Source organism: Mirounga angustirostris, unplaced genomic scaffold, assembly GCF_029215605.1.
Source record: "Mirounga angustirostris isolate CCGP_5_RB_7025 unplaced genomic scaffold, mMirAng1.0.hap1 SCAF_1, whole genome shotgun sequence".
NCBI classification, from domain to species: Eukaryota; Metazoa; Chordata; class Mammalia; order Carnivora; family Phocidae; genus Mirounga; species Mirounga angustirostris.
The window spans coordinates 155,670,040-155,696,152 of record NW_026991709.1 but is presented as its reverse complement, the minus strand read 5'-3'; the positions used below and the strand labels follow the sequence as shown (position 1 = coordinate 155,696,152).

Sequence of the window (26,113 nt, the reverse complement as noted above, 5' to 3'; positions counted from 1 at the left end):
AATAAAAAGAAATTCTTTTTTTTTTTATTCTTATGTTAATCCCCATACATTACATCATTAGTTTTAGATGTAGTGTTCCATGATTCATTGTTTGTGCATAACACCCAGTACTCCATGCAGAATGTGCCCTCCTCAATACCCACTACCAAGCCAACCCATCCTCCCACCTCCCTCCCCTCTAGAACCCTCAGTTTGTTTTTCAGAGTCCATCGTCTCTCATGGTTCGTCAACCCCTCTGATTTCCCCTGCTTCATTCTTCCCCTCTCGCTACCTTCTTCTTCTTCTTTTTTTTCTTTCTTAACATATATTGCATTATTTGTTTCAGAGGTACAGATCTGAGATTCAACAGTCTTGCACAATTCACAGCGCTTACGAGAGCACAAACCCTCCCCAGTGTCTATCACCCAGTCACCCCCTCCCTCCCCCCACCCCCCACTCCAGCAACCCTCAGTTTGTTTCCTGAGATTAAGAATTCCTCATATCAGTGAGGTCATATGATACATGTCTTTCTCTGTTTGACTTATTGCGCTCAACATAATACCCTCCAGTTCCATCCACATCGTTGCAAATGGCAAGATCTCATTCCTTTTGATGGCTGCATAATATTCCATTGTATATATATACCACATCTTCTTTATCCATTCATCTGTCGATGGACATCTTGGCTCTTTCCACAGTTTGGCTATTGTGGACATTGCTGCTGTACACATCGGGGTGCACATACCCCTTTGGGTCCCTACATTTGTATCTTTGGGGTAAATACCCAGTAGTGCAATTGCTGGATCATATGGTAGCTCTATTTTCAACTGGAAATAAAAAGAAATTCTTGACACATGCAACAGCATGGATGAATCTGAAATTGTCGAATGAAAGAAAACAGAACCCCCCCCCCAAAAAGAAGTATATACTTTGTGATTCCACTTATATGAAATTCTAGTTATAAACTGATTTATAGTGACAGCAGGCCACTGGTTGCTTGGGGAGAGGGTGGCGGGATGGAGGAGAGAGTTTACAAAGGGACATGAGCATACTTTTGTGGGTGATGGATATGTTGACTATCTTGATTGTGTTATGGCTTCATGGGTATTTACACGTGCTAAATCTCATTGAATTATACACACTAAATACGTGCAGTTTATTGTATGTCAATTATAACACAGTAAATCTGTTAAAACCAAAACAACAGACTGCAGGCCTTTTAGGCTATGCTTCAGAAAAGACTATAAAATTTCCAAATAAAAACTGACTTAAAAATCAGGCCTCTAAGTATTTTAACTACATGATAATAAACATCCATTCTGAAAATAGCTGAAACTATGATTCGAGTTTTTTTAGTTCACTGACGTAACAGCATAGTTTGAAACAAAAGTAGGTCTACGACAAATCAGGATTTTTTACTTTGAAACTTTTCCTTACTTTTGTCCAGTGATGATGGACATCCATTGTTCCTAGCATCACATGGCCCACTGCACTCATCCCGGATCGGTCTGTAAATATTATTGTACATCCTGATGATAAAACACAAACCCTTTGGTCACTGTCCAGAGATGCTTCATTTTTTTTAGCATTGTGCAAATAATTACTTAAATTTAGTATACAAATTCAGTAGAAACTTAAAGGCTAATTTTTTATCTTATTTTTTAAAGATTTTATTTATTTATTTGACAGAGAGTGAGCACAAGCAGGGGGAGTGGCAGGCAGGAGAGGGAGAAGCAGGCTTCCCGCGGAGCAGGGAGCCCGATGCAGGGCTCGATCCCAGGACCCCAGGATCATGACCTGAGCTGAAGGCAGTCGCTTAACCAACTGAGCCACCCAGGTGCCCAAGGCTAATTTAAAAAAAAAAAGATTTATTTTAGAGAGAGGGAGAGAAAAAGAACACACAAGCATGTCCATGTCAAGGAGTGTGCACAGAGCGGGTGGAAGAGAATCTCAAGCAGACTCTATGCTGAGCTCGGAGCCTGCCACCTGGCTCCATCTCAGGACCATGAGATCATGACCTGAACTGAAGTCAAGTCAGTCGCTTAACGGACTGAGCCACCCAGGTGCCCCTTAAAGGCTAATTTCGTGTCGCTGTTTTATTCAAAGGAACAGATTTAAAAGTTCAGCTGTGATAAAGTCACATCTGTAAGGTCTTTTAACACTTAGTTTTCCTCCACAATTTATAGCAGCCAAGTGATATTTTATTTTATTTTATTTTTTAAAGATTTTATTTATTTATTTGACAGAGACACAGCGAGAGAGAGAACACAAGCGGGGGGTGGGGTGCGGGGGGGAGAGGGAGAAGCAGGCTTCCCACAGAGTGGGGAGCCCGATGCAGGGCTCGATCCTGGTACTCCGGGATCATGACCTGAGCTGAAGGCAGACGCTTAATGACTGAGCCACCCAGGCGCCCCAGCCAAGTGATATTTTAAAAGAAAATGGAAATTGTTTACCTTTTGCATTTTTAAGTATTTCCAAGTTCTGCTGTGCTAAGCGGCCTAAACTATGAAGCTGGCTACAGCGATGGGCGATGCCCCAGCTCCTCTGCCACCTAGTACAACAGAGCACACAGGCGCGTTAACATCAGGCACCCCCGAGGGAGGAGGCCTGCATTCACCCCTTGCTGCTTGATTCCTGTGAAAACCAGTGAGTTTCTTTCTCAAGTAGGCATATGTTTTCCAACTAGCTCATTTTTTAATGAAGCAACCAAATGGAAAATGAATGGTTTGCCAGAGGGTAAAAATATTACTACTATGTTCAGATATCCAAACATTTCAAACAAGCAAATACACTATGCTGTTTCTATTTTAAAATAAGGGAATGAAATGGGGAACACTTAAAAAAAACCTTTTTCATCGCCACATCATTCAATGGTGATGATTTTGTTTTAGATTTAAGTTCTAATTAGGAACTCCAGACTAGATCAGATTCTTTTTATCTTATTCTAGAGAAAGTGATTTTTTTATGACATGTAATCTACATATTTTATTAGTGACACAATGGAACCTGATATTCACGTGGTGTCACAGAGGCACTGGTATGCAAACGTAACGAGCACTGATCTTTAGAAGCATCAGAACATCCCCCTTTGAATTCTAATTCTGTGATTTACTTGCTCTGTGACCTTGAACAAGTAGCTTCTAGTCTTCCTAATGTTTCCATTTCATACATACAAAGTGGGATCACTTCCTCCAGCACAGGTAGCATAAATCAAAGGAGTGATTTGTGCTATATGTGAAGGAGTAAGGCACTCAAAACAAGCTCTCAAAAACCAGGTTCCTTCTTCATCCTATCACCGATTCTGATGAATGTCATTTCTGATAAAATGGATTTTCAAAACTTTTCCTTTAACCCACAGTTGAAACAGATATAATTTCAAAGAATTAACACTGTGATAAAGCTACTAAATACACTTATTAATAAATGGTCTTTCACACAGGTGGCTTAGAGTTAGAAACAATGTCACTGGTCACAATATTTCTCTTTTGGAGGCTTGGCTAATTTTCTAATAGTGGAAAGCCATCATACCCATGATCCTCAAATGCTTTGGTGTCAAAAAGCTTTTGCACTCTTAAAAATGGAGAACCCAAAGACCTTTTGTTTATGTGTTTTATATTTATTGGTATTTACCATGGCAAAAATCAAAGCTGAGAAGTTTCTACACCATACTGTAATATAATGCTTGTTTCTTTTTATGTTTAAGAAATCCTTAAAAAAAATCCTTTTGTTTTCCTAATTCTAATCTCTTTGATAGTTCATTTAGAATTTATACTAAAAAAGGTACTTTTATGTACATAAATTTATTTTACAAACTTTTAAAAAGGACCTTGTTATTTGGGTGTTAGCTAGAGAAGTCCATACTACTACATTGTGGAATTAAAAGAACCCTTCTAATCAAAGCAGGGCCTAAAAATACTGATACGATGACAAAAGAGCAGCCATTAGCACAAATCCAAACATCCCACACACACCAAGTCTACACACTTTCCTTGAAATCTTAATTATCTTATAAAACTATGATTTGAAAAAAAAAAAACTACTATGATTTGAATATACAAGAACAAAACATTTAAGTATTATCAGTATTCCACAAGCACAAGAAAAAGATGCTATTATGATACCCAAATAGTCATTTAGTTCAAAAGAAGAAAAAAACATCCTGATAATAAAGGTTGGAAACAACAAAACAGGTTATAACGAACTGTTAATAGAAATGTTCAAGCACAAGACTGAGCAACAGTTTCTCAGTTCTTGTAACGGGGGGTTCCCCCCGTCCCCGAATCACACCAGGGCCCCCTTTTCCCTTCGTTACTGTTTTAACAGCTGTTAAATCTGTTTTTATAATAAATGCCTGTTATCTTTACGGAACTGTGATTTCCAGGTTAATGAAAACTTTAAAAAGTCATGCTATAAAACACAGAACCAAGAATACAACACCCATTTTTTATCTCCCTTCCTCATTTTAAATTTAAATACTGATCTCACAGGATGGAGGAATAATTACTTTTTATATATTATGTGCATATGGAAAAGGATTTTCTTTAATAAACATTACTTTAAAAAATTAAACTCTTATGCTAAAAATGTCAGAATCTAAACATTACTTCACAATTTTAAACAAGAAATTGATAAAAGTTTTCTTACAAAGATAAACATTTGACTACTTTCAGAAAAAGATAATTGAAGGCTACTTATAGTTATCTGAATAATTAAAGATGCAAATATTTAACTGCTGGGAAGCTTGACCAGTAGATAATACATGCTTATTTTAGTCTCTAAATTAGGGTCTGTCTTTGTTACCTGATGTCTGAGAGCTGCAGCTGCTGAGACAGATCATCTTTTAAACGATCTAGTTCTCTTCTAAGTGGCAAACTGTTCCTCAGTTTTTTAACTGCACGTTTCCCATTGTTATCTAGCCAGGATCTAGAAAGAAAAAAGCAGAGATACACACTTTTAATACTGACTCTAATGCAGACATTTCTAGTACTAAAAGACAGGCACTGCAGTAAAGCAGCCCCGGTGTTAAACTGAGTTTCCAACCAAACCTTTACCAAATTATAAGCAAAACACAAGGTGGGGAGAGTTGAGTATAGCCTGAAGGAGCAGAGTTGACTTCAGCTGGGCATGCGGCAGGGTGGCAGTGAGCACCAGAGGAGTAAACAGACCGACCCGAAAGGACAGGTGTTTTGGGAGACTCTGTGGTAAAAAAGACTGGGCTGGTGAGGTTTGGCCACTGGAGAACTTGGATAGAGATATGGGGGAGTAAGCACCAAGAGCTCAGGGCACTAATCACCAAGATTAAACTAAAGGAAGAAGTTGGAATCTACCCAGCTAGATCCCACGAAGTAATCTTTGCAAGTTCCTTCATTAGGACATAGTCACTGCCCTTTAAATGTCACCAGCACCATTAGATGTGTCTTCTGAGTTTGACTTTTTCACCTTATTCGTTGTACCATAACATTATTTATGAATTTGCTCTGGTAAAGTGGCAGTTCTACACTCCACGGGTACGTGATGGATGTGTGTGAGTGAAGATCTAGCACAGCCCACTGAAAATTGTAATACACATAAGGGAGAGGTTTTGAAGTATCTTGAATTTTTAAACCTTTATCCCATCTCTAGAAATCTAGCAACAGGTTTAGCATATTAAAATTTAATTTTTTTATATATACAAAGGAAGTCATAACTAGAATATTACTTAACAAGTGATGACAGAATAGACATTTTAAAAATTATCAAGTTGATAATCTTGAAACCAACAAAATCTTTATGCATCTATCAAGTATTTATTTGAAATGCTTGATACCGTGTTGTGTTGGGATATAAGGAGAATAAAATTGCTGCACAAAGGAAGACACATCTACTAAGGAATACAGAGATAAGAAATTAGATATATGAGGGGCGCCTGGGTGGCTCAGTCGGTTAAGCGTCTGCCTTCAGCTCAGGTCATGATCCCAGGGTCCTGGGATCGAGTCCCACCTCGAGCTCCCTAAAAAGATTTAATTTATTTATTTGACAGAGAGAGAGAGCATAAGCAGGGGGAGCAGCAGGCCAAGCAAGGAGCCCAATGCAGGGCTTGATCCCAGGACTCTGGGATCATGACCTGAGCTGAAGGCAGATACTTAACCAAGTGAGCCACTCAGGCGCCCTAAAATCTTTTTATTTTTACTTTTTAAAAGAATAGTATATATGAGCTTCTATGAGAACAAAGGAAGAATCAATTCTGTCTGTAAGATTCTATAGAACAGGTGATATGTGACCTGGAACCTGAGAGATATATCAGATGTTTCCAGGCAGATTAGTGAGGGGGAAGGGCATGCCAATCATGCTAGTACACAAGGAACCATAAGGCGAACCCATATGCCTAGAGGGAGGGAAGTATGAGATGAGAATAGGAAGGCAGGGTCGGGGGAGGTGGTGAGTCAGCCCATGAGGGTTTTGCATATCGGGAGAAGGAATTGGGACCTTATACTCTAAGTAAAGGTATTCAACATTTTTAATTCACTAACTTTGTACAGTAATTAATAATTCTTCCTACTCCCTTTTTAAGGGTATTGGTAAAAATTCTGTCATCTCTGCATAATGGAATAAGAAAATAAATAAAAATATCTTACATCACTATTATTAGCTATTGCATTACAATTTTTCAACATTTTCCTCACTTGTTAATATAGGTTATTCAATTTACCTTAAATCATATAACAGAAAGCATGATTTGCAGACAAATGAATTATCAAACAGCATACCATATTTGGTTTGGAGACAAAATGTCTTAAAATGGAGACTGAAATATAATCTTAAGATTATACACTCATGACTTGATTTTTGGAATTCTTACATTTAGTGTATAAAAATCAACTGGTCTAATTTAACAATTGTGTTTTGTTTCTTAACAGTGAGATAAAAATGAAGATTCTAAACATAGCATTTAATACATATATAGAGATAAAGGTACATATTCCCTGGCTTAAGCCGTGAGAGGTTCAGGAGCTACTGAGTACATGTAGCCCCCAGGTCTTGGTTTCTTAAAAACCATTCCTTACTAAAAAGATTCAGACCTTTCTGGCAAAACGGCTGAATCAAACACTGGGGCACAAATAGTCCAGACGAGCTTGGAACGACTTAATGAATCAGAAAGTGAGACTTCCCAAGGAATTATAGGAACATAGGAGCCAGCTCCAAGGGATGATAAAATTAGAAAATTACTGTCTGGAAACTATCATAGTAATATGTGATTCAGGCAAGAATCATCAATGAAGATTAGGGCTAGAGAGTAAGAGTGCGGTGAATGAAAGGATATTTACATAGCTGTGAGTATCTCTTCAAAAGAAACTAATTGAGAGAAAACTGGTAATGTATTTACTGTGGAAAAATAGGGGTCATCACCTTAATCGTTTCTTTTCCTTATTACACTGGTTGGACCCTCCAAGACAAGTTAAGTTGTAGAGGGAAGAGCAGGCTTGTTTCTGGCCAGCTTGTTTCTCCTGCCCATCTGCGTTCTACCTTTCAAAAATTCCAAAAAAACATGTCTCTTACTGACATTCCTTTGTTTCCCTCCACAACCGCCATGAACTTTCATAAATTCCTAGGGATCTGCAGGCTACCAACTGGGAAATGCTTCTCTGGATAATGCATGAGTTATTAAGGGGAATGACATAATAAAATCTTTTTGTAAAGGGAGGAGAAACCAGTAGTAACAGATCCTTTAGGAAGTTATAATCTAGGAGTAAGTAGTAATGCAGATTCTCATTAAGCATTTTTGAAGGATCTTTTTCTCAGCTGAGTAAAAACTATGAAAACAAACTGGAAGAAGAGCTACATTTACTTTAAAACACTTCTGGACACACTCTTCCCCTAACTTCTGTCCTATGACTGACCAGGGGACTTTTTCAGTATCTCTTTTTGAGATACAATCACAGACTGTTTGTATAATTTGTAAAATAATTTCTGTACTTGTTTTATTTCTTCCATTACCCTATTATCTCCATTAGAGAAAAAGGAGTGTTTTATTATCTAATTATTATATATATCTAATGTTGTTTTAAATCCAAACTTGATAATCTGATCTCAGGAGATCACCAGACAACCTACATTTTGACTATGCAAATTAAACTAAAAGGCAAAGACAAAAGTATACCTTCTTGTCCAATATGGAAACATATGGTTATCCTGACAGCTCATACTCTGGAACTAAGAGACAGAGATCTACATTACTCTCTAAATGAGAATCCTCTATTGGATTTTGAAAGAACAATTAATGCCTGAATTTGCCATAAAAATCATTTAAATTCTTAATTTTATAATCGTAGTCATTTGTAAAATTTGAACCCTTTATTTTTAATGGGGAAAATCCATTCAAATTACTATTGAGATTAAGAGTATTTTTTTTATAATAAAATACAGTTAAACCATACTTTCAAGAACTTTAAGAAATGTTAAATTTCTTATTTATAAAAATTTATCAAAAATAAAATCATCCAAATAGTACTTAGTAATCACTGATATATATATACATACATATATGTGTGTGTGTGTGTGTGTGTATTTAAGATTTTATCTATTTATTTGTCAGAGAGAGAAAGAGCACAAGCAGGGGGAGCAGCAGGAGAGGGAGAAGCAGGTTCCCAGCTGAGCAAGAAGCCCAATGTGGGACTCAATCCCAGCATCCTGGGATCATGACCTGAGCCAAAGGCAGACGGTTAACCGAATGAGTTAGGAAGGTGTCCCACACTGATACATTTTTAAAAAGAGTAGTAATAGTTGTTTTTTTTTTTAAAGCTTTATTAATGCACCACAAACCGTAAGATACCTAGAAATAAACCTAACCAAAGAGGTGAAAGACCTATACTCTGGAAACTATAAAACACTGATGAAAGAGAAAGATGGCGGAGGAGTAGGGGACCCTATTCCAACCGGTCCCCGGAATTGAGCTGAATATCTACCAGACCACTCTGAGCACCCATGAAAACAGCCTGAGATGTAAGAAGATAGATCTGGATCTCTACAAACAGAATATCGCAAGGGGTTGGTTTCAAGGTACGAAGCGGGAAGTTGTGATTCCGCGGGTAGATATTGGAGGATAAATGGCAGTGGGAAGGAGCCAGGCCGTGGGGATCCTACACCGCCAGTGAGTGACAGCCTTGCGCGCTGCAGATGGGGCACAGACTCGCAGACCAGTAGCGGCAGGGAAAGGACTCCAGGGCAGCCCCCCAAATGGAAACCCGGAGCAGAGGGGCCGTGTGTAGGAACTGAGGGTGGCTGGAGGTTTTAGAAGCACAAAGGGCAGAGACGTGCCCCAACCTGGAGGTAGGACTGGGAGCGCAGCTGAGGGGCGCACAACCCAGGATGCTGCAGTTTATAGCAGCACAGACAGAAACGGGGATAGTGTGGCCTGGAGAGCTCACTGAAGAACAGATTGCGATCTCTCTGCTCTGAGGCAGAGGGTTGGAAACGGTCTCTTCTGCTCTGACTCTCGGAAGAGACGCGGAAAGCCACCAGGGAAAGCCGCCAGAGAACAAAAGCCCCCCCAAAACAGGTTTTCACTGAGCCCATCCCCCACCACAGGGGGCAGGGCAACTCTGCCCAAACAGGGTTGCCTGAGTAACAGCACAGCAAGCCCCTCTCCCAGAAGACAGGCTGGGAAAACAAGAGGCCAGCAACCCTAAGGTCCCTAGAAAACAGGTGCATCTTGCTTGGGTTGTGGTCAATAATTTGGACTCTATACATTCCCTCAACCACCCACCAACAGAATGACTAGGAGGAGGAACCCCCAAAATAGGAAAGACTCAAGAGACTATGACTTATGCCACAGATTTACAAATGGATGCAGATATAACCAAGATGTTGGAGACGGAATCCAGGCTAGCAATTGTGAAGACAATAGCTAGAAGGGAGAAATCAATTAATGGCAACACAGAGTCTCTAAGGGCAGAAATGAAAGCTGAATTGGCAGAATTTAAAAATGCTATCAATGAGATACAATCTAATCTAGATAATCTAATAGCTAGGGCAAATGAGGCAGAAGAACGAATTAGTGATCTAGAAGACCAATTAATAGACAAGAAGGGAAAGAGGCGGCCAGGGAAACACAACTTAAAATCCATGAAAATAGAATCAGAGAAATAAGTGACACCATGAAACATTCCAATGTGGAATTATTGGGATCCCTGAGGGGGTGGAGAAAGAAGACTAGAAGATATATTTAAGCAAATCATAGCTGAGAACTTCCCTAATGTGGGGAATGAAACAAACATTCGTGTCTCAGAGGCAGAGAGGACCCCTCCCAAGATCAAGGAAAACAGGCCAACACCCCAGCATGTAATAGTAAAACTCGCAAATCTTAGAACCAGGGAAACCCTCTTAAGGGCAGTTAGGGGGAAGAGATTCCTTATGTACAGAGGGAGGAACATCAGAATAATGTCAGACCTGTCCACAGAGACCTGGCAAGCCAGAAAGCCTGGCAAGACATATTCAAGGTACTAAACAAGAAGAACATGCAGCCGAGAATACTTTATCCTGCAAGGCTGTCATTTAGAATGGATGGAGAGATGCAGACCTTCTAAGACTGGCAGAAACAAAGAATATGTGACCACTAAGGCAGCCCTGCAAGAAATATTAAGGGGGGGGGGTTCTATAAAAGCGGAAAAATCTCAAGAGTGATATAGAACAGAAATTTACAGGGAGAATCTATAAAAACGTCTTCACAGGCAACATGATGACAATTAATTCATATCTTTCAATAATCACTCTCAATGTGAATGGCCTAAATGCTCCCATAAAATGGCACAGGGTTGCAGATTGGATAAAAAGACAGGACCCATCCATATGCTGTCTACAAGAGACTCATTTTGAACCTAAAGATACATCCAGACTGAAAGTGAAGGGATGGAGATCCATCTTCCATGCCAGCGGACCTCAAAAGAAAGCTGGGGTAGCAATTCTTATATCAGACAAATTAGATTTTAAACTAAAGGCTGCAGTTAGAGACACAGAAGGACACTATATCATTCTTAAAGGGTCTATCCAACAAGAAGATCTAACAATTGTAAATATCTATGCCCCCAACATGGGAGCAGCCATCTACATAAGCCAACTGTTAACCAAAATAGAGTCATATTGGTGACAGTACGTTAATTGTAGGAGACCTCAATACTCCACTCTCAGCTAGACCTCAGTTCTACTGGAACTAGACCTCAGTTCTAAGCAGAAAATCAACAAAGACACAAGAGCTTTGAATGATACACTGGACCAGATGGACCTCATAGGTATATACAGAACATTCCACCCTAAGACAACAGAATACTCATTCTTCTCGAGCGCACATGGAACTTTCTCCAGAATTGAGCACATACTGGGTCACATATCAGGTCTCAACCGATACCAAAAGATTGAGATTATTCCCTGCATATTCTCAGACCATAATGCTTTAAAGCTGGAACTCAATCACAAGAAAAAATTTGGAAGAAATTCAAACACTTGGAAGCTAAAGACCACTCTGCTCAAGAATGTTTGGGTCAACCAGGAAATCAAAGAACTTAAACAATTCATGGAAACCAGTGAGAATTAAAACACATCGATCCAAAATTTATGGGATACTGCAAAGGTGGTCCTAAGGGGGAAATATATAACTACCCAAGCCTCACCCCAAAAAAATAGAAAAATCCCAAATTCACCAACTAACTTTACACCTTAAAGAACTACAGAAAAAGTAACAAATGATGCCTAAGCCACGCATTAGAAGACAGATAATTAAGATTAGAGCAGAGACAAATGAATTAGAAACCAGAAACACAGTAGATCAGATCAACGAAACTAGAAGCCGGTTCTTTGAAAGAATTAATTAAGATCGATAAACCACTGGTCAGACTTATCCAAAAGAAAAGACCCAAATTAATAAAATTATGAATGAAAGGGGAGAGATCACGACTAACACCAAGGAAATAGAAACAATTATTAGAAATTACTATCAACAACTATATGCCAATAAATTGAACAACCTGGAAGAAATGGATGCCTTCCTGGAAACCTATAAACTCTCAAGACTGAAACAGGAAGAAATTGACAACCTGAATAGGCCAAAAACCAGTAACAAGATTGAAGCAGTGATCAAAAACCTCCCAAAAAAACAAAGAGTCCAGAACCTGATGGATTCCCTGGGGAATTCTACCTGGGAATATACCAGGTATTTCTTCTTCAAAGAAGAAATAATACCTATTCTCCTGAAGCTGTTTCAAAAAATAGAAACAAGAGGGAAAGCTTCCAGACTCATTCCATGAGGCCAGCATTACCTTAATCCCCAAACCAGGCAAAGACCCCATCCAAAAGGAGGATCCAGACTGACATCCCTGATGGGTATGGATTCCAAAATTCTCAACAAAATCCTAGCTAACAGGATCCAACAATACACTAAACGGATCATCCACCACGACCAAGTGGGATTTATCCCTGGGATGCAAAGGTGACTCAACATTCACAAATCAATCAAGGTGATAGAACACATTAATAAGAGGAGGGAGAAGAACCATATGGTCCTCTTAATTGACGCAGAAAAAGCATCTGACAAAATACAGCATCCTTTCCTGATTAAAACTCTCCAGAGTATAGGGATAGAGGGAACATTCCTCAAGTTCATAAAATCCATCTAAGAAAAACCCACAGTGAATATCACCCTCAATGGGGAAAAGCTGAGAGCCTTTTCCTTAAGATCAGGAACACGACAAGGATGCCCACTCTCACCACTATTGTTCAACATAGTACTAAAAGTCCTAGCAACAGCAATCAGACAACAAAAAGATATAAAAGGTATTCAAATTGGCAAAGAAGAAGCCAAACTCTCTCTCTTCACAGATGACATGATACGTTATGTGGAAAACCCAAAAGACTCCAACCCCAAATTACTAGACCTCATACAGCAATTCAGTAATGTGGCAGGATACAAAATCAATGCACAGAAATCAGTTGGCTTTCTTATACACTAACAATGCAACTGTAGAAAGAGAAATTAGAGAAACAATTCCATTTACAATAGCACCAAAAACCATAACATACCTCAGAAAAAACCTAACCAAAGAGGTTAAGGATCTATACTCTAGGAACTACAGAACACTCATGAAAGAAATTGAAGAAGACACAAAAAGATGGAAAAACATTCCATGCTCATGGATCGGAAGAATAAACATTGTTAAAATGGCTATGCTACCCAGAGCAATCTATACCTTCAATGCCATCCCGATCAAAATTCCAATGACATTTTTCAAAGTGCTGGAACAAACAATCCTAAAATTTGTATGGAATCAGAAATGACTCCTAATTGCCAAGGAAATGTTGAAAAAGAAAAACAAAGCTGGGGGCATCACGTTGCCCGATTTCAAGCTATATTACAAAGCTGTGATCACCAAGACAGCATGGTACTGGCACAAAAACAGACATACAGACCAATGGAACAGAATAGAGAGCCCAGATATGGATCCTCAAGTCTAGAGTCAAATAATCTTCAACAAAGCAGGAAAAAATACACAGTCTCTTCAATAAATGGTGCTGGGAAAATTGAACAGCTACATACAGAAGAATGAAACTGGACCATTCTCTAACACCATACACAAAGATAAGCTCAAAATGAATGAAAGACCTCAATATGAGACAGGAGTCTATCAAAATCCTAGAGGAGAACACAGGCCTTTGACTTTTGGGACTTCATCAAGATAAAAAGCTTCTGCACAGCAAAGGAAACAGTCAACAAAACAAAGAGGCAACCCACAGAATGCGAGAAGATATTTGCAAGTAACACTACAGATAAAGGGCTGGTATCCAAGATCTATAATGAACTTCTCAAACTCAACACCCAAAAACCAAATAATCATGTCAAAAAATGGGCAGAAGACACGAACAGACACTTCTCCAAAGACGACATAAAAATGGCTACAGATACATGAAAAAATGTTCATCATCATTAGCCATCAGGGAAATCCAAATCAAAACCACACTGAGATATCACCTTACACCCGTCAGAATGGCAAAAATTGACAAGGCAAGAAACAAATGTTGGAGAGCTTGTGGAGAAAGGGGAACCCTCTTACACTGTTGGTGGGAATGCAAGTTGGTACAGCCACTTTGGAAAACAGTGTGGAGGTGCCTCAAAAAATTAAAAATAGAGCTACCCTATGACCCAGCAATTGCACTACTGGGTATTTACCCCAAAGACACAAATGTAGTGAAAAGAAGAGCCATATGCACCCCAATGTTCATAGCAGCAATGTCCGCAATAGCCAAACTGTGGAAAGAGCCGAGATGCCCTTCAACAGATGAACGGATAAAGAAGATGTGGTTCATATATTCAATGGAATGTTACTCAGCCATCAGAAAGGATGAATTACATCAACATGGATGGGACTGGAGGAGATTATGCTAAGTGAAATAAGTCAAGCAGAGAAAGTCAATTATCATTACGGTTTCACTTATTTGTGGAACATAAGGAATAGCATGGAGGACATTAGGATAAGGAAGAGAAAATGAAGGTGGGGGGGAAATTGGGAGGGAGAGACGAACCATGAGAGAGTATGGACTCTGAGAAACAAACTGAGGGTTTCAGAGGGCAGGGGGGTGGGGGAGGTGAGGGGATGGGTTAGCCCGGTGATGGGTATTAAGGTGTGCACATACTGCATGGAGCACTGGGTGCTATACAAAAACAATGAATTGTGGATCCCTACATCAAAAACTAATGATATATTGTATGGGACTAACAACATAATAAAATAAAATTAAAAAAAAACACTGATGAAAGAAACTGAAGACACGAAGAAATGGAAAAACATTCCATGCCCATGGATTAGAAGAACAAATATTGTTACATTGTCTATACAACCCAAAGCAATCTACACATTTAATGCAATCTCTATCAAAATGCCAACAGCATTTTTCACCATAGAACTACAACAAACAATCCTACAATTTGTATGGAACCACAAAAGACCTGAAATATCCAAAGCAACCTGGAAAAAGAAAAGCAAAGTGGGAGGCATTAAAATTCCAGACTTCTTCAAGTTATATTACAAAGCTGTAGTGATCAGAACAGTATGGTACTGGCACAAAAATAGACATCGCTCAATGGAACAGAATGGAAATCCCAGAAATGGGCCCACAATATATGGTCAATTAATCGTCAGTAAAGCAGGAAAGACTATGCAATGGGAAAGAGACAGTCTCTTCAACAAATGGTGTTGGGAAAACTGGACAGCAACATGTACAAGAATGAAATTTGACCAATTTCTTACATCCTAAACAAACGTAAGTTCAAAATGGATGAAAGACCTAAATGTGAGACAGGAAACCGTTAAAGTCCTAGAGGAGAACACAGGCAGCAATTTCTTTGACATCAGCTGTAGCAACTTCTTAACTAGATAAGTTTCCTGAGGCAAGGGAAACAAAAGGAAAAATAAACTATTGGGACTTCATCAAGATAAAAAGCTTCTGCACAGTGAAGGAAACAATCAACAAAATTAAAAGGCAACCTACAGAATGGAAGATATGTGCAAATGACATATCTGATAAATGGTTAGTATCCAAATATATAAAGAGCTTATCAAACTCAACACCTAAAAAACAAATAGTCCAGTTAAAACATGGACAGAAGACACGAATAGACATTTTTCCAAATAAGACATCCAAATGGCCAACAAACACATGAATAAATGCTCCACATCACTCACCGTTGCAATCAAAACCACAATGAGCTATCACCTCACACCTGTCAGAATGGCTAAAACTAACACAAGAAAGAACATGTGTTGGCGAGGATACAGAGAAAGGGGAACCCTCTTACACTGTTTGTAGGAATGCAAACTGATGCAGCCACTCTGGAAACAGTATGGAGGTTCCTCAAAAAGTTAAAAATAGAACTACCCTATGAACCAGCAATTGCACTACTAGATATTTACCCAAAGAATACAAAAATACTGATTCAAAGGGATACATGTACCCCAATGTTTATAGCAGAATTATCAAGGATAGCCAAATTACAGGAAGAGCCCAAATGCCCATCAACTGATGAATGGATAAAGATGTGGTATATGTATTATATACACGACAGAATATTATCCAGCCACAAAAAAAGAATGAAATCTTGCCATCTGCAAAACATGAATGGAGCTAGAGAGTATTATGCTAAGTGAAATAAGTCAGAGAAAGACAAATACCACATGATATTCATATGTGGAATTTAAGAAACAAGACAAATGATTATAGGGGGAAAATGAGAGAGATGAAAACCAAGAAGTGGACTCTTAGCTATAGAGAACAAACTGATGGTTACCAGAGGGGAGGGGAGTGGGGGGATGGGTGAAATAGGTGATGGGGATTAAGGAGGGCACTTGTGATGAGCCCCAGGTATTGTAAGGAAGTGCTGAATTACTAAATTCTACACCTGAAATAATACACTGTATGTTAACTGGAATTTAAATTAAAAATAATTAATTAATTAAATTAAAATAAAAGCTTTATTGAAATATAATACATATACCATACAAGTCATCTATGGTTTGTATGTTCTCAGAGTTGTGCAATCACCAACACAATTTTAGGACACTTGCATCACTCTAATAAGAAATCATGTACCCAATAGCAGTTACTTCAATACTCCCCACTAGCTCTTAGCAACCACTAATCTTCTTCCTGTCTCACAGATTTGTCAGTTCTGTACATTTCACATAGATGGACTCATGCAATATGTAGTCCACTGTGACTGCTTCTTTCTCTTAGCATAATGTTCTCAAAGTTCATCCATACTGTAACATGTATAAGTACTTCATTTGTTTTTATGGCCAAATACTATTTCATCGTATGAATATACCACATTTTGTTTATCCATTCATTAGTTGCTGGGGCATTTTTGGCTATTATGAATAATGCTGCTATGAGCAAGTTTTTATGTAGACATCTGTTTTTTCCCACATCCTTCCCAATACTTGCGATTTTCTTTTTGATTATAACTCTATTAGAGTGTGAAGTGGTTATTTCATGGTGGTTAATTTATTTGTTAGACCTTGCCTTGGTTTCAAAAATGATTTCATTATACTTACAGTGATAAATATAGTACATGTATTTTTTTTAGAGCATTTTTAAAAAGATTTATTTATTTATTTGAGAGAGAGCATGAGTGGGGGCAAGGAGCTGCAGGGCAGAGGGAGAAGCAGACTCCCTGATGAGCAGGGAGCCCAATGCAGGACTCCCTGAGCCAAAGGCAGATGCTTGACTGAGCCACCCATGCGCCCCAGGTCATGGTTGAGATAAAAATATTTCAGTAACTCTGGGGCGCCTGGATGGCTCAGTGGTTAAGCTTCTGCCTTCAGCTCAGGTCATGATTTCAGGGTCCTGGGATCAAGCCCCATGTCAGGCTCCCTGCTCAGCAGGGAGTCTGCTTCTCCCTCTCCCTCTGCTTGCTGCTCCCCCTGCTTGTGTTCCCTCTCTCTCTCTCTCACTTGCTCACTCTCTCTCAAATAAATAAATAAAATCTTAAAAAAAAATTTCAGTAACTCCAGAGAAATTCAGTTTTTCATGGATTTAAGAGGATGAAAAGGAGAGCCACAATCCAAATTGCAATAAAATTAAAATGGCATAAATTTCAAACTCCTAGGCCTCAAACTGCATGGAATAAAGTATGCATTTACACCAATAGCTTTTCAAACTTCTTGGATGGCAACCTATACATAGGAAGAAATCTTTTTTTTCACATTAAGAAATTTTAAATAGTACTCAGTATATACACACATGCACATACATGTATGTTTCTACATAATTAAAACAAGTATTTTGAGAAAGACTACTTAAACTTACTGAAAACATATATTTAAAAAAATTTAAAAAAAGAAGAAAGCAAAAGCAAAACAACTTTGCTGGTTCCAAATCACTAAGTTGTGTTATACTTGCAATGTGAAAAACACTGACTTAAGCCTATAGAAAGGGGAAGAATAAATAAATGCATAACAAGTTAAATCATGACTAAAATTTCCAAATGTTCTACAGAAATAGTTCTAATGTCCAATGTGGCATTTTGTGGACAGAGAGATTGATTTAGAACTTCAACAGTGAAAGTGAAATATAACTCCTTGAACAAAATTTGAATGCAAAACATAGAAGTCTGACATTTACTGGATCTCAGTGCCTGATAGAAGAGCATTTCAATGGTCTTTCTATAGCTCAATGACATGTTTTTTCACCGGGAAAGATACTACATATGGGATTATTTGTTTAGACAGAAAGGGAGTCTACTGGCTCCTTCCAAACATAAATTATGTATTAAAATCCATTTTGTTATAATATTATTTGATAGAGTATATACCCAAAATATGAACATATTAAAATCTACAACATGTCCATGGAGTGGCATTTCCTAAATTTTTTTGAGACTGGCAAACTTCTATTACAGTATAGAAAAAAAAAATCCTGAGGTATTAAAAATTTTATTTTATCCATTTTATATGGTTATACAGTAAAGTGATTTTGAAGTAAGATAAAGCACGATATGCTAAGAAATTCAGAATTACATAGCATGTCCTAAAATGTGGCTTGGAATGTAATTACCACTTTAAAAAAGAAATGTAATTACCAGATGTAATATGAAAACAGATTGGACAGAGCTTTTATAACGTGGTAATTCTTCTATCTAAAAAAAAAAAATCCCTACTGATTTATTTTCGCAATTTCTGTGTTTTATTTCACAACAGTAAGAGACGACTTCAGTTTATCACATTGCTATTATCTTTTTAAAATATTGTATCTTGAAATATTAGAAGTAGCTTAACATGCTTTCAAGAATAAATTTTGATCATGTGAATACAATTTATAAATCAAGTGAAGATCAGTTTGATGTAAATTTGAAGAATTATAATTTTTATGCTCTTTGTGACCATTGTAATTCAGCATATGCTCCTTCTGATTCCTCTTCTGCAACCTATATATAGAAGATGAAATTAAAGAATAAAGGAATCAAAATAAAAACCTGAACTGCATATGGCCAAAATGACCATGGTGGCTAACAAGATTTGGCTGCGTTATAGGTACCCTAAATCTTACGAGGCAGCGTCACTCAATTCATAAGTTGAAAGCTCTCCAATGGTTCAACAATTTTATAATAATTTTTATAATAATTACAAAATTAAAAAAACTAATAACTGAAACAAGAAATTGATACAGATGCCATTCTGACTTTTATGATAAAAGCTCCTGGAATCCTTACTGGGAAGAACATACATAAAACAAACTGTGAATAAGCCCTCAGAGAGTGCCTTCAAAGTGGGCAAAATCTATGTTTGGGAGAAGGTCGACAATGGCTCAAACGGGCTTGGAGCTGCTCAGGCTCACAGCAATCTACTTAATTTCTACCGTAGCCTCTGCATGTAATTACCTTCTGTTTTTCTAAACCATTTTTTAAAATCATCAATTTCTATCTTACCATGACTATTCCCTTTTTATCTATTTCTATCTTCATTACTTCTGGTCTGTCATTAAATTATCATTCCCAAAGTCACATTTTCATTTTGGTTTTGTTTACAAAGAGAATTTGAACAATTAAAATGCATATATTTAGGGAGGTGATTTACCCACTAGTTACACATACAGACATGTACACACATGCCTTCAGACAGGCATTTGTCTCCCTTTCTGTACCAGACTGCTACTTTCTTGTCTCTGCAGCTTTATTTGGAATCTAACAGATAACAAGGGCAGGGATTCCTGAGTTAGTATAGGTAGTATAGGTAATCTACAAAGTAAATGCTCTGCCAGTAGATAATTAAGGATAATTTACAATGTTATAATTAAGTGAGAAGCCTCTGGTAAGACTCTTTAGGTACAACCACAGGAACAGAATATGGCTGGGTCTTTATGGAGTCCAAAAAGGACTTACTCAGAAAAAACATTAATGGTGACTTTATAAGCAGGACAAATAAAAGAGAAATATTTCATACATGGTTTTTATAATTAAAAATTATTCTTTCTCAATATGTTCCAGATGATATGTTTTTTAAATTTAGATATAATTGACAGATAACATTAGTTTCATGTATACAACATAATGATTTATTATTGGTATATATTACAAAATGATCACCATAGTAAACCTAGTTAATAGCCATCACCATACATATAAATTTTTTTTCTTGTGATGAAAACTGAGAAGATCTTTTCTCTTAGCAACTTTCAAATATATAATACAGTATTATTAACCACAGTCCCCAGGCTGTACATTATTACATCGCTAGGACCAGTTTATTTTATAGCTGAGAGCTTGTACTTTATAACCCCCCAGATGATATTTTCAAATGTTGTCTCCATGCATTTTTATCATGTATGGACTATTACACCAAAGGACATTACTGCTGAGCTATCTGAAGAAATTGGAAATGTTTAACACATGAAGAAGCCTAATATATATATTTTTTTATAACCTTAGGTATATCCTTTCTCCATTTACTAGGGGTAACTTGAAGAGCAGAATTTTTAAAACTTATAACAATGTCCTGCATGCATTTTGGTATCAAAAGACTACACATTAAATACAGTTGGAAGTATTCTGGCAACTTTAAGAAACATGAAATATCTTTTTCATAATGGTTACTGGATTAACTATATTGATAGAATTCTCCTGGAAGATTAGACTTTCATTTTAAATATGAACTACAAATAAGTTTAGTTAAATAAGAACTTTTACATACGTTAACGTTGTTTCCATTCTCGAGACTTGTTCGAGGTCTTCATGAGGGTCCTTGAATCCAGTAAAGTAGTAATAAGATTTGTCCCACTTGATGGGCCTGTCAGACATCCTTTTAGCCTCCTTGAGAGGCTGGGAATGCACATTAGTATTCAAGCTTTGGATATGTTCAATAGATAAACTGCAGGAGTTGAGAATATATAATACTGTGCTTAGCAGATCTCTGGTGTGCAAAGTAAATTTGACTGCTCGAAATCCTAGAGAATATAATTCCCCCAATTAATACAGATGATTATTCGCTTTATTTAAAAACACTTTTTCATGCAACATAAAATAAAAATCTTTTAAAAACATTTGATTACAGATTAAAATCTATCCTACTGGCAAATAATCTGTAAACAGAGAACTACTTCCCTTCTCCAAAACTATACCACAGTATCTTTACCTTCGTGATTTCCTCAGTCAGTTCCCTGTCTAGTTTGGCACCAGAGACCAAACCCATTCCAGCCCAAGGAGGGGATTCAGAATATTTCCAATGCTGCCCATAAATTTGGTCTTGACAGTCTGAGAGATGGAAAAGCTCTCCTCTGAGCAAGTGTCCATGAAAGACGGTTTCTGGCACTCAAAGGGGCAGAGGAGGGACAGGGAGGTTGTACTGTGACAGTGGTTCAGACGGGAGCAGCCGGACAGTCTAGTCTCAGGGGCGACACAAACCCATCTCTAATGTTTTCTGTGATTACAGGAGATTGTCTTCACACTTGTCCGCCCAACTACCTAGTAACTCAATATTTTTGGAAGGGATGTGAAATTCCCTAATTGTTTAAAAGTTAGTGCTTCACCATCTGATTTTTTTTTTTTTAAGATTTTATTTATTTATTTGAGAGAGAGAGAATGAGAGAGAGCACATGAGAAGGGGGAAGGTCAGAGGGAGAAGCAGACTCCCTGCCGAGCAGGGAGCCCGATGCGGGACTCGATCCAGGGACTCCAGGATCATGACCTGAGCCGAAGGCAGTCGCTTAACCAACTGAGCCACCCAGGCGCCCTCACCATCTGATTTTGATTTGGGGTAGTCAGTGGGCTAACGTTAGTAATCTAACTTGTTACATCCTCAACAGGAAATCTACTGTTTTCTTTTTCCCTCTTCATTGCTGGGTGTTAGGCATGGTTCTAGCTGAATTTATGTAACTTCTCAACACCCCACCAACCGTGTGATTATTATCTCTCTGCAAATGTGAAGAAATCTGGCTCAAGGAGGTCAGGAAGAATGCAGAGCAAGGGCTTAAATCTGAGTTGACTCCAAGCCCAGTACTTTCTCCATTACAGAATGCTGATTCTTTCTTCATTTTTTAAAAAAGTATTTTTTTTTTTAAAAAAGATTTTATTTATTTATTTGACAGAGAGAGAGATAGCGAGAGAGGGAACACAAGCAGGGGGAGTGGGAGAGGGAGAAGCAGGCTTCCCACGGAGCAGGGAGCCCAATGCGGGGCTCGATCCCAGGACCCTGGGATCATGACCTGAGCTGAAGGCAGACGCCTAACGTCTGAGCCACCCAGGCGCCCCTAAAAAAGTATTTTTAATTGGTTTTGAAAATTATAACATTATTATATAAGTACATTCTCACTATGAAATTAGAGATACATACAGTAAAAATAAAAGTCTCCTGTTAACAGGCATATAACCTCACATCTTTACTAGACATAACCACTATTAACAGTTAGGTATCTACACTATTAGACCTGCCCTATCTCCTATGGTAGCTACTAGCCCTATGTGGTGGTTTAGAATTAAATTAATTAAAATTAAACAAAATTAAAATTCAGTTTCTGGTCATGCAAACAACATTTCAAGTGCTCAACAGTCACATGGGGCTTGTGCCTGCTCTATTAGTGCAAATGCAGAACATTTATATCATCACAGAAAGTTCTCTTGGACAGGACTGCTCTAGACCTTTTCTATGGGCTTATGTATGTACATTACATACGATATATACCCCTATTTATTTACACAAATACACACCTATAGTTTGAATTGTTTCCTTTTAATATATAAATAGTATCGTTCTAGACATATTACTTTGAACTTGATTTTGTTACTTAAACTTGGGGACTCTTCCATGTCTGTATGTATGGATCAACCCACTCTTTATAGCGGTTATATATACCAGTCCATATAATGAAGGTAAAGAAGCATAATTTATTTGACGTTTCTGAAACTGACGGACATAAAAGTTTTTAATTTTTCACTTTTCATGTAAGGCTGAAATGTATTTTCTTGTGTTTGCCACTGATGACGGATACCACAATTTAAATAATTCTCAAGATATACATACTCTGCTTGCCACACAGAGTTAAGGAATCTAGAACATGCAAACTAAGAAAGTTTTCTTAGTTGAATTCTTTGAATCATTTGATGATAAAGTGAGAAATACTGGCAAGAGAGTTGTTCTAGTTAGTGAAAGAAGAAAGGAAAATCTTAATTCCTGTGTTTGAGGTTAGGAAGAGCTCAGTCAAGAATAAATCTGTTTCTATCTTATCAATCCCATTAATTATTTAATCAAATGTAAGGGCTAAGGCATGCATACGTGCTTTATTGGAAAACAGTACCTAATTAGTTTAGTTTGGATTTGACTACTGAAACTAAACATTTTAATGTTTGTTGGCTATTGGTATATATTGTTTCCTGAACTGTCTAGCCATTGTCTTTGCCCATTTTTGTAATGGAGCTACTTTGTGTTTTCCTTTTGGTTTCTAAGAGTTCTTTATACATTAACATTATCTTTTTATCATATATGCTGTATGTTATTTCCCATTTTATTTTTTTCTATAATCCATTTTTGTTTAATGAATGGCTCAAAGTTTACCATTAACCATTACTCAGTCACAGCTGCCTACAGCTACTTGTTGTAGCATTAACTCATAGAAAGCTCCTAGTGAATCTTCTACTTGTTTTAAGGAAGTTTATTTCCTCATAGGCCACCAAAAATGTAGAGCTGAAGAAGTGATTTTAGCCTTTAATTTTAGTAATGAAAATCAGTAGTAAACATTTTACCTTACAACCACCTTAATTATCAATGATCTTAATTTTATAATCAGATAAAGAGGTTAAAGACATAAAAATGTTTTAAATACTTGTCAGAGTGCCAATCTCTGTCATAAAGGCAAAGGTAAAAATGATTACTAACAGTATTTTTAAAGAGGAATAGATAATGTAGTATATAAATCACATTAGACATTAGTTCTAGTACCAGATCTGTCCCTAATTTGCTGTGTGAAACTTCCTAAGTTTCTGAGTTTCCCTGTTTGCTCCTTCCCTAACAAATAGACCTGGTTTATTCTTTTAACTCCACGTGTAGTCACCATTCAAGACAAACCCAGTAGATGGTGGTCATGAAAGTGGCAATTGTAGCTACCAGAAATGAGCCTGACTCTCCCAAATATAGACAAATAAAAATAGAACAGTGACAATATTCTTGCTTTATGTAAAGGATGTAATTTGCCTTCATACATTCCATCTGTCATGGAGAAATCATGAGATCTAAGTAGACCACTATGCCTAAGTATATGATCTTTTTCAATTTGTAGCCTAATCTTGACTATGTATCTATTAGAGTATTTATGAATATTTGGTCTTACACAGCACATTTATGATTATTCACAATTTCAAATAGAATTGTGTCACTTAGAGTGATAAACATAATTACTTGTTATTATTACTACTATCATTTAAGCATTCTTCAGTACAGCGGTTCCTTCACAACACAGGTATGAGTTGACTTTTTGTCTTTGGATAATGAAGAATAATATCTATTTTTAATAAAACTCCCAAATCAGAGGTAGATGGAGAAACAGTCAAGGAAAGAATTTCTGATTCCTGACCTCCCACATTCAAACATGAGAGAGTAAGAAAACACAAGAGAAAATGTATTATCAAATGCTTATTCCTGGAGAGACTGGGTGGGAAGCTGTTTTCCACATAAAGATCCTGTTTCAGCACTTTTTAGATCAAACTCCTCCTCACTCCATGCAAGCACCTGAGAGCCCTGGGAGCCCGAGATATAAGGCAGGGGTCTTCACTGTGAGTGCTTCAGTACTTAAACACAGTACTTAACCTCTTTCATTTTAATTATGAAGAACCAGAAGTTAAGCTCACACAGCTAGTCACTGGCAGAGCTAGAAATAGATTCTAGGTCTCAAAAACCTATCAGCTTTTGAGTTGTCTAACAGTTTGTTTAAAAAAAAAAAAATTATAGTGCATTTTCTAATTGTTTTAACCTTAACTCACAGAAAGCTCTTGGTAAACCTTTAAATTATTTTAAAGTTCATTCTAAAAATAAAGTTATTTCCTCAAGGATCGCCAAAAGGATGATCCCTTTATTTAGATAATTAGAGAAATGATAGACCTGTATCTGCCCTTAATTTTAAGTATTTCTGGATCAGGGCTACAGCAGTAACAAAGGGCCATAAAGAAGGCTATCTATTAAGACTGACTAAAAAGAGCCTACAGCTGGAGTTGAAAGGCCTGGGTTCAAGAACCACGTTCCATCTCTGGTCCTGGCAAAATCCCTACACATAATTTATTGGGCATATACTACTTACTTCATGGGATACTTTGATGACTAAATAGGGGGATATAGGCTGTATTTTTAAAAAATGTAAATTGTTATATATATGGTTAACACTTAAAACATGAAATAGGAAATGAACAAATAGGAACATTTTAGTTTCACAGACAAAAAAGTTTAAACACAAAAAAATGGCTTGTTCAAACACAGGTAGCCAGGAATAGAATCTAATTCTAGGAAAATAATCAATTAAATGATATTATTTTTTACGACCAAGGCTTCAATCCAAAGGTATTCTGGCAATGGCAGACTTAATGAACATATTTATCACGCAGCTTGCAAGGGAAACACTAGAAATAAGAAAACATACCGGAAGTGCTAAAGGGTTCCTGGCCTTCAGAGGAATTCTGCTCTGTTTCTCTTACATAAAATGTAAGCTGAGTTGGTTTCAAAGACTTGAAGCCTGGTTTCTGGAGGTTTTCTAAGTAGACACTTAATCTTTTAAGAGAATTTTCATTGACTTCCTGGAAAAAACACATCAAGAGGCATTTACACACAAAATAGAACAAGAAAACAACAGAAATTTTATCCTGACCTTTAAACATATTATTGAGGGCACTAAATAATTTAGTATTAAAAAAGTTGGGATTCCATAGCTCTTTGATGAAGAATAAAATTGGATCCACATTCTTACAACATGTAACAGAACAAACTCCTTATGGCTAAGATGTGGAAAAAAAGTAACTATGTAAGTACTAGAAGAGAACATGTTGAACTCCTTTATAACTTTGGTGTGGAAAAAGCTAATTATAACTAAATATCTCTAATACATGATTGACAATACATGATTGGTAAGTCCACTTACGTAAAAA

The 26,113-nt window shown here is 37.3% G+C and overlaps 1 protein-coding gene across 5 annotated transcripts in view; it reads right to left on the bottom strand.

Moving 5' to 3' along the window:
* Positions 1-26,113, bottom strand: part of TCAIM (T cell activation inhibitor, mitochondrial) — a 103,723-nt gene that overhangs the window by 55,422 nt on the left and 22,188 nt on the right. For all 5 annotated transcript variants that reach the window (XM_064590694.1, XM_064590696.1, XM_064590687.1 and 2 more), the window contains 5 exons: positions 25,612-25,765; positions 20,685-20,937; positions 4,780-4,902; positions 2,433-2,530; positions 1,417-1,508 (listed from right to left, as the gene is read on the bottom strand). In XM_064590694.1, coding sequence (XP_064446764.1) covers positions 1,417-1,508; positions 2,433-2,530; positions 4,780-4,902; positions 20,685-20,937; positions 25,612-25,765 — 720 coding nt within the window. The remainder of the gene's footprint in view (positions 1-1,416; positions 1,509-2,432; positions 2,531-4,779; positions 4,903-20,684; positions 20,938-25,611; positions 25,766-26,113) is intronic.